The sequence below is a fragment of the Panicum virgatum genome, chromosome 1K, assembly GCF_016808335.1.
Source record: "Panicum virgatum strain AP13 chromosome 1K, P.virgatum_v5, whole genome shotgun sequence".
NCBI classification, from domain to species: Eukaryota; Viridiplantae; Streptophyta; class Magnoliopsida; order Poales; family Poaceae; genus Panicum; species Panicum virgatum.
Genome location: NC_053136.1, coordinates 52,697,470 through 52,707,265, shown reverse-complemented (window position 1 = coordinate 52,707,265; position 9,796 = coordinate 52,697,470). Strand labels below are relative to the sequence as shown.

The 9,796-nt window shown below is 56.1% G+C and overlaps 1 protein-coding gene across 1 annotated transcript; it reads right to left on the bottom strand.

Moving 5' to 3' along the window:
• Positions 1-2,399: 2,399 nt before the first annotated feature.
• LOC120643137 (auxin-responsive protein SAUR32-like) lies at positions 2,400-3,329 on the bottom strand. The gene has a single exon (XM_039919662.1). The coding sequence runs from the start codon at positions 3,089-3,091 to the stop codon at positions 2,741-2,743; it is 351 nt and encodes a 116-aa protein (XP_039775596.1). The 5' UTR covers positions 3,092-3,329; the 3' UTR covers positions 2,400-2,740.
• Positions 3,330-9,796: the final 6,467 nt, after the last annotated feature.

Below are 9,796 nucleotides of genomic sequence, written 5' to 3'. Positions count from 1 at the left end.
CGGTCAGACCGGTTGGTTAGACCGGTCAGACCGGTGCCAGGAACCGGTCAGACCGGTTGGCCTGCAGCACCCCCTGTACACGATCTCATCCGACGGCCGAGGTTCTTTCTTCGAAACGAAGTCTTCTCCGCGATGCCGCCATCTTGATAAAGATCAGGTCCGCGGTTTTGAAGGGTGCGCGAAACCCGGGTAGGTGGCCGGTTTTGAGAAAATCGCCAAAACCTTACGCGCGGGAAGATTCCCGCCTCCACGCCATGGCCCTAGACGCCGTTCCCGCCTTGGCCTTCTGACGGCCCTAGACGCCGCGCGACGCCCGTCACCTCCTCGCCCGCAGCGAAGCCCTAGACGCCGTCGACGCCCGTCGCCTCCGTCAGTCCCGAGACCGACGCCCATGCCTCCACGACTTGGCATCTTCAACCGCCGTCCGCCTCCTTGGTTTTGTGGCGCAAACCAAGAAACCCGCCTTCCGTCGCCGCTTGCGCCCTCGATCCAGGAGTGGACGCCACAGCTGCCGCCCGGTCCGAGCTCCGCTCTCGGCTGCCCTTCACCGCCGTCCACCGCACGGTCCATCGGCCACAGCACCTCCACGGCAGCTCCCCGTCGACACTCGACGCCCGTGTACCTGCAATCCAAAGACCAAGCGCACGATCATACCGCACGGTTGACAATTCACTCATCACAAGTAGGATAGAGTACTCAACATTCCTCAACAAGCAGCTCGTGGTGTCACCTCTACCGATGACTTTACCCTTCATCGCTTTGTCCAGTCGGCAGTGAAAGATCAGTACACACCTCCGTCTTGGATAGAAACCACCGAAACCTAGCTAGTGGCGCCAGAAATGCGGCCATTATCGTCTCTTTGGCAAAAAAGCAAAAGCTCGTCGAACAAAGCTTAAAAGAGTTCGGTGTAGCAAGCGACCCGGGACGAAAGGGCGGGCCGGGTTCGAGCTCTTTGACTCGTGCCGGAGTTGAAAGCTGGGGTTTGAAGATTGGGGATCAGCGAGTGAGCTCTGCACTGGGGTGATTCTTGGGCTAGTAAATCTCATCCGATCATTGTTTAGTGTTTAATCCAGCAAAAAGGGTGCTCAACTGCGCACTTTACAAGATGAGGTGTTTGCGATCTTTTTAATCAGTGAGAGTCGATTATTGGTACGGGCATGTACAAGTTGACAGTGGGATAGAGCACTTTACAAGAGTAGCTTCATGCTGAGAGCTAGAGACTTCAGCTCGCTTCAGCTTTTCACAGCAGTACAGCACTACCAGAACAGAAACCAACTTCACTTGCATACGCAGTGTGGCAGCCAGATGTTAGTTGCTCAAGGTAGACTACTTGTGCCCTTTGAAAAGTTTTCTAGTGTGTCCGCATATGTAGTTGGAATCAGAAGAGAACTGTTCTATTGATCGCACTTGAGTTGAGCTGACGATGCCGTGAGGATGCATGCGTGTGCAAGTGTCGACCTGCCGTTTGCCTGCTACGGTCAGACGCGTGGCCTATTATTCATCAAGGATCCATGGCCTATTACACCACGCTAATCACGAAGTGGTAGGGATTAAAGTGCCAGTTCTCGTACAGGCAGAAATCCTAAGGTCGCTAGCTCGGTTGGTCGAGGGCGTCCGCTGTCACCCCCGTGGCCGGGGTTCGATTCCCATATGGAGCGAATTTCCGGTTCGTGGGGTAAAAAAATCTCTTCGCTGTGCTCGCGGCCGGGGTTCGATTCCCATATGGAGCGAATTTCCGGTTCGTAGGGTAAAAAAATCTCCTCACTGTGCTCGCCGCAAGGCGAGACCCTCTCGGGCATGAGTCAGAGTTTGAGGATTTTTCCGCGGCCGGGAGAAAAACCGTAGTCGCTTACAGTGGCATCCGTTCACCCCCGGTCGCGTTTTTTTCGTACAGGCAGAAAGGGCGTCGTCCTACTCCTACCACCCGGCGAGATGCCGCGTTGCCTGCCGTCCCCTCCCCTCGCCTCGTCGGCCTCTGGCCTGAGCTCCGGACGAGACGACGGCACGGCAAGAATCGGCCGGAGGAGAGCAAGTCGCAACCGAAAGTTCCGGGAGGACACTAGGCGGATCAAGAGGGGACCCGACAAGTCAGGAGCCGAATCCGACTGGCCATGAACTCATGATTAGTATGGTTGAGCTGCGCAGCTCGTTGGGAGTGGACAGGTCAGGACAGGACCGGAAGGGGTAAAGGGAAAACATGTCTGGAAGCACGGAATTCCTGATGCATGGTGCCGCTCCCAATTTGAGAACGATGCCTGAATTCCTGATTCCCTTCATGATCGATGTTTCTGCGCTGTTGCTCGATGGGTTGCAGCAGGTTTTTTGCAGACTGCACTCCTGATCATCATCACCACGGAAGTAGCTGGGATTTGAAGCGAGGATTATTAATAAGAAACAAATGGAGTAGCAAAGAGCTGTATCTGTATGGAGTGTCAATTCAGCTAGTAATTATACATCGATGCATCTATAAATATATAGTACATGCGCATCGGCAAAATCAGACGCAAAAAGAGAAGGCCAAAGCCAGCACTCGAAATCAAAGAGGAAGCACCCCCAAGACTAATCTACAACTACCGCCTCATGTCTCTCTCTACACCTCCGGGCTCGATCGATGGGCATGGACTCCTCGCGGTCGCGCCGGGCGGGCACGACATGATGGATGGAAGCCGAGGTCGACGCCTCGACTCGACCAGGCACAGGGCAGCTGGGCAGGCAGGCCCTCCTGATGACGAAACCATCTTCAGGAGCTGACCTTGGCGCGGGTGCACGGGGAGAGGGAGTAGTGGCCGTGGCCGCCGGCGTGCACGCGGTGCGAGGACGAGGAGGCCGGCGCCGCCGCCTGCGTGTCCCGCTCGACGAGCGCGCGCAGGCGGAGGAACTCGTCGACGGAACACGGCAGGCGCAGCGGCCCCGCCGAGTAGTCGTAGCCGTAGGCGTCGCGCGCGGCCTCCAGCAGCCGCCGGAAGAGCGGGTGGTAGAGGTAGGCGATGGGGATGACGAAGCGCTGGAAGCCGCCCTCGTCGCCCTCGGCGCCGACGCGCACCGCCAGCCACCCCTTCTTCACCTTCCCCCTCTTCTCCTCCCCCTGCATGGTGCCTTGCTACCTCAGCTCCTCCGTCGTCCTCCTCCTCCTCCTCGCTACGACACGCCCACCGCCGTCTCTGTGCCTCGCTTCCCTTGCTTGTCGCACCACGACGTCGCGGGCCGGTGCAAGTACAGGCGTTCGTACCCGCTGGCGCTAGAGGCCAAGCCAAGCGCTGGTTTTTATTAATTGAATTGAATCCCTCAGTTCGGTGTGGTGCGCGGTGTCTCGTGGCACCTCGCCGCGGTTTTTATAGGACTCTGCCTGCTTCTGGGAGCTGAGCTCGAGGGGGCGGCCTAGTGGGGGTGCGAGTGCACGTACGTCCTTTGCTACGGAAAGGCAGAGCCTTGCCTTATTGGCCACTTGCAGGTCGGCTCAGCTGCTCGGCTGGGCTCCGGCCGGGTGAGACAGAACGCACTAGCACGGCAGCACGGCCTCGACCCGGCAGCTAGCGGCGAGCTGACGGGGAGGGGTCACCCGCCGGCTGTCGTGTCAGCGTCGGCGGTGCGCGCGCGTCCAGTCGTGGTGGTGGCGACGCCGTGGCGGCGAGGAAGGGGAGGGACACATCACACATATGGTGGGGAGCGGGCGGGCGACCTACGGAACCACGGGCGACGGGTGGGTGGCTGGGGCGGACACGGTCGAGGCGCCGGCGGCGGTGGTGCGCGCGCCGTGCAGGGCCGGGGACCTGGCCTCTCGCTCTGTGGCCGCCTTGCTCGTCGTCTTCCTCCCCGTGGGCCACGGGCGGGATCCAGCAGCGCCACAAGTGGCTCGTGGTGGAATCGAGATCCCGGCGAGTGGGGGAAGATCGATGATGTGCCGCCCGCTGGCGCCGCTTCAGTTGACTGCTGCGATCGATCGGTGGTGTGGTCTGCCGCCTGGTGCTGCCCCAACGATATGGCGGGAGAGATCGATTGACCTGGCCGGCGAGCGAGTGGGGTCGACCGGCGGATGAGACGGTGGTGGATCGGTCGCTAGCCAGACACACACGAACAAGCCTATCCGTTTGTTGGCCGCTGCGGCTAAGCTGGAGTTGGAGTAATCCTCCGGATTTGGTTCCTTTTCCGGGAGGACGAGCGGGGTTGCTGTTGGTGTCCACTTCGAGCTGTTTCTCATGATCCGCGTACTGATAAACAATCTACTCCTACCTCACTACATGCGCATTTCTGCGGTGATCAGTGTTGAACCGCTGATCCCAAGATTTTTTTTCCCAACCGTGTCTAAGCACGTACTCCCTCCGTCCCAAAATACTAGTCATTCTGGGATTCAAAATTTGTCCAAAAAAACAAATCACCCTACTGTATTTAGAAAGTACATGTACATGTAAGAATCAATTAGTGCTAAATATGGATAATATATAGGGGCAAACATGGTTATTTTACCTTCTTGTTAATTTGTCTTTGAATTCCTAGGATGACTAATATTTTGAGACGGAGGGAGTATTTCGTTAAGAGAAAGAGTCTAATTTTTTTTTGTTGATACAAACAGGGCAACAGCGATCGACCCATGTAATGCCAACCTTTTTCTTTTTTTTTCTCAAGATGCATGTTTGCGTGCTGATGCATCTATCTGGGGGGTCAGATGTGTGTAGTGATATGCCGAGCACGAAGAGGAGTTGTCAGAAGAAGGAAGGAAGGAACACACCATTCTGATCAGCCCCCACGCGACGCGGCGCGTGTCAGGTTGAATTGATTTGTTAGGGCCACATCAGTTTTAATTTTGGTTCCTGTTGTTTCATTGGCTACTACCAGGACTCTAGTGTACGAGGCCGTCAAACGAGATGAGCGCATAGACAGAGTATCTCCCTCAGCTCGCACTCTTCGATCTACTTCGGATACGATACGTAACCTGCTCTGCTAGCAAGGTTTTGAGAAAGGAACAGGCGCGCAGCTAATGGGCCGGTGTCCTTCTCACATGGACGTATGACATCGTGCCCTCATGAGTAGATTGTCATTTTGGATCGGAGTTTTTTTGTTGTTGTTGTTGCTGCTGCTGCTTGTTGATACTACATCGTGGTGATCACAAGATGATGTCCTAGTTTTCTATCCCTTTGCTTTCAGTTTCTAGGTGCACGTAGAGCTAAACAATACCCTGAAAATTAGGACGTGCCCTTTGTACAAACTTTCTCTGATAGCGAAGGTAGATAATATATCCTGGCATGCCTCCCTGCTGTAAACCGCTACAAGTCTATGACGAGTCCCACTGACCATGGACTACTCTTAATAATACTACTAGCTAGCTCGATTTGGGCTATTCGGATACATTTACTTCCTATGCTAATTTAATAAGGAAATCATTTGTGATGCATGCAGCTAGAAAATTCATTAATTTTCAGGAGAAGCAGGAAATGTGTTTTGCTTTTCGCGCACTATACAAGGATATCATGTCAAGGCCAATCCGATCCATCCTCTCCTACCACCATTATTTTCCCAGGATATGGACAGTGGCGGAGCTAAGATTCAAATTGAGGGGGGCTTATTTTCTTTTCTTCTTCTTCCTCCCTCCTTCCTTTTTCTTCTTCTTCCTCCCTCCTTCCTTTTTCTTCTTCTTCCTCCTCCTTTCTTCTTCCTCTTCTTCACTCATGCTTGAAAAATATTTTGGGGGGGGGGGGGGGGGGGCTTGGGGGGCTCCATGGGTTCTATGGGAACAGGGGGCTGGAGCACCCCTGGCTCCGCCACTGGATATGGATGGAGTCATGGAGATGAGCCACCAGGCTAGAACCCATGCCCCTCTCACATCTTCAACGCAATCTACACGATTCCAGTCACGTATGCACGAGCACAGCCTATCAGCTGGATAGGCCCCTGAGAAAAAGGCAAAAAAAAAAAAAACCCAAAAAACCCGGCCGTTCTACGCCCCAACAGCCAAGCCGGCAAGCCCCCGACGACCCACGCAGACGGCCAGGCCGCGCGCACACCAGACACGACGTCGTGCGCCCTTTTTCCACCGGCAAGGCAGGCGCACCCGCACCTCCGGCGGCATAATCCCCCGGCGGGCGGCGGGGCCAGGTGGTCGCCCTCGCGGGCGCGTTGCGTGATTCCATTCCGCGCCCGCTCCCAGCGCAGCGCATCTCGCGAAACCCACCACCGCGGACGGGGCCCGCGCGCCCACCCGTGTTGCCATGCCTGTACGAGGAGATAAGGCAGGGCGACGCGGGCGGGCACGATGGGCGCGTGCGTGCGTGGCCGTCGCCGTCGCGCGAGCGCTTTGCGCCGGAGCCGGCGGCCCCCGCCGGGGCGACGGGAGCCCGCGACAGCGAGCGCCGGCCCGGTTCGTGCGAGGAGAAAATTCCTTCTTGATGGGCCCCGGAGCCACGCGCTTCGCTTTTTTCTCGTTTTTCTCGCACCGGCTGCTAGCTGCTAGTATTAGCCCAGTACCAATCCAGTGGAAATGGTCCTTGCCGCCGAGCCGAGACGTACGGACAAGCCGATAGGGGCGGGGAACTTCTCCTTTCCACCGGTTGACTCGGCGGCGCACGCGCCGTACGTCGGCAGCCTGGGGAAATTTGGCCGATCTGGGCGGCAGCGCTGTTCGATCGGGTGTTTTCCCGTGAGCAGCAGCCGGCGGCACGCGCGGCATGCATGGTGCGCGCGTGGGGGGGCAGCAAATGCATCGCCCACGCGCCAACGCGAGTAGTGTTAGTGTGGTACGGAGCACGATCTCTTCTTTCTGCTAGTAGTAGATCGTGCCGTAGAGTGTAGACCCATGCCATGACCAACGGCACAAGTACTCGCCAGCTCCTTCTTGCGGTTGCGGAGAGAAAGAGGGATGCGCCCCGGCCCATTCTTGCCTGTCCTATGGCCACGCGACACGCAAGCTGTCAATCTTACTACTAGTACTATTTTACAGAGTAGTCTCTGTTACCGTGTTACGGATGGGTGATCTCGAGAGTTACTTTAGTAGTAGGTAGGTGTCTACCGTCGAGACCACTAGCTAGCTAGCTGATTATAAATAAGATATCCCGTGTAAAGAGCCATTGCGCATAAGAAAACTTTTCGGCTCAGTTGCGAACTGAATCGTACGTCCACCTTCCTTGGTAGTACTTTGCTTGGCCCGTCCGATCACCACGTTCGAAACTGATAAAGTAAAAGCCCGCCATGCTGTCGCGAGTGGCAATGACCTGCGATCAACTTCGCGTATCATCCATCACTACGAACTGCGTCCGAAGCTTTTGTAGCAGCCAATCAGGTGACGATGTCGCCGGCCGGTCCTATTCCTGCTCGGCGACGACGACGGCTCTACCTGCACTTCACGCCTCGTACAAGAAACCCCAGGGTATCGTTGCCTTCCGGTAGGAAAAAGCAGAATTAATTGCGTGATTAGCTTGGCATGCAGCCCTCGAAATCGAATGATCAAGAGCAGCTCGAGTAATAGAGCAAGTTAATAAAACTCCGGCAGAAAGCGGCGGCGCATGGAATTCAGGTCACGTCCATTCAGCATCTGCGCGCATGCCGAGCGCTTAGCTAGCTTGCAAGCGAAAGAAAGCTACCCGGGCTGCCGGCCGGCCCGGCATCTTCTCCTTCCCTAGGGCGCACGGCTCCCGTCCCATTCTTCCCCGAATGACTAAGCACAACATGCTTGCAAACGACCTGCGACGGGACGTGTCCCCCGGCGCGCGCCGTGTCGTCATCTCTCGGTCACGGGCGAGAACGGAGAACCTGAACCCGGATCCAAGGCCATTGATGGGCACTCTCCGGACCTGTACGACTGGGGCACGCACGCCATTGTCGCGGGGCGCCCGAGTCCGAATCACCATCGCGACGAGCGCCTGTTCCAACAGCCGCGATGCGGCTGCGCGCACAGCGCAGCCGCGCAGGGATGTGCCGTGCCGATCGAGATGGAATCGATGGTGGAGGTAGGCCGGAGGCAGCGCCCGCCAGTGGCGCGCGGGCCACAGAATCTGCGGGGCTATCCGCCTCCGCTTTTGCGCGGACGGCGACGGAGCCACACGCGACAAGGACGGCGGGGAGCGAGGGCCACCATCCACAGCGGCAGCGGGGCTATCGAGCTCGAGCAAATATTCCCTCGGAAAAGCTACTCGCCACCCTCCTTCTCCAGCGGTCCAGTCCCCCGCTACTGGGCGGCACTGTTCGCCGGTCCCAGCCAGGGGTCGTGGGATGATGAGACGCCGACCGACAGCATCACAACAATGGCCGGAGGGGGCGCCGAGGACGACGAACTGGCCTTCGCTTGTGCTCCGGGCCGAGCCTTTTTGACCACCCCTGAGGCCCCCATGAGCCGGGCGGCGAGTGCCCCCCAAATCCCCTGCCTGCCAGTGCCAGATCGTTTCTTCGAAAAAAATGCCCCTGCCAGATCTTCTAGGAAAGAAGAGGTCGCCGTCGCGTCCGGGAAAAAGCCTCCGGATACTTTGACGAGGGCGGACAGTGGCCGGTGGGGCTCGGCGGCCGGGCCGGACCGGAGAGTGATCTGACGATCGGACCTGCGCGTGAAAGGCCGGTGCTTTGGCTGCGTCGTACGCAGCCGGTGTACCTGCGAGCTAGCGCTGTGTTTTTTCTCCACGCGCTGTAGCGGCGGCTTTCGGCCGCACGGCCACCGACCTAACCTGATCCTGTGCTCCGAAGGTTCCGTTGGGATTTCTTGCGCGCCTGCCAGGGCACGTGGCTGGACGTGAGGTAGCAGCACCTGCCTTCCCTTCGCGCGTCCGGAAAGCGAAGCTGTGCGGTGGCGTTCCCTGCCAGGGAATGATTTGCTTTTGCAAGGGCGGCGTTGATCCTTCCGACTCTTTCCTCGTGCAGCTACTCGGCTAGAGACGACGATCCGATCATGTCATGGCAATCGTCCGCGAGAGACAGGCCGAACTGCCGAAGGTACAGGCTGCTGCTAGACGAAACGCTCCAGGCACTTCATGCTAGAACAATGACCTCAGTGTACTTTACCGTCCGGAGCCCGGAGGAGCTCGTGTATGTATGTCGTTGTGAGCTGAACGCAATTCTGGCCGTGTTTAGTTCCACGCCCAAAATTTTTTTCATTGGAATCTTGTTAATTTGAAGTACTAAATGAAGTCTATTTATAAAACTTGGGTTGTAAATCGTGAGACGAATTTAATTATGCTAATTAATTCATGATTAATCAATAATTAGCGGATGGTTAATGTAGCATCGCTATTGCAAATCATGGATTAAGTAGGCTCATTAGATTCGTCTCGCAATTTACAGCCCATCCATGCAAAAAGTTTTGTAAATAGACTTCATTTAGTACTCCATGTATGTGTCGAAACATTCGATGTGGCGTTTTTTTGGTGTTTACGGGATTTATGGGGTGTGATCTGTAAACATGGTCTCTATCTTGAAAAACTTGCGCAATTAGCGTCAGATTCACGCGTACAAGCGTACCCAGGCCCACAGCGTAAGATTTCATCCGATCAAACAGGTGCAAGCAAAAAGAAGCGTAAGTGCGCAGAAGATAGATCAAATTGCTTGACACGTGACGTAAGATCAAATTGCTTGACACGTGACGTACATTTTCTATCAAACATCGTTCGACACGACGCGCTGAAACATCTGAAACAAGAACAACAATAAAGCGCCGTAGCATCCCGCACCCGCAAGCAGTCATTTACAAGAATCGCCACAGAAGATTTTGAAAAAAAAATGGTGCCTTCAATCCCTTTTTACAACGAGCAACTGAAAATATGTGCTACGCTACGCACAAGCGTCCCAGTTTTTGAGAGAGAGAAAACAATTGTTGAAGATA

Coding starts and splice junctions, on each gene's coding strand:
- LOC120643137 (XM_039919662.1), bottom strand. CDS start 3,091: ATGCAGGGGGAGGAGAAGAGGGGGAAGGTGAAGAAGGGGTGGCTGGCG.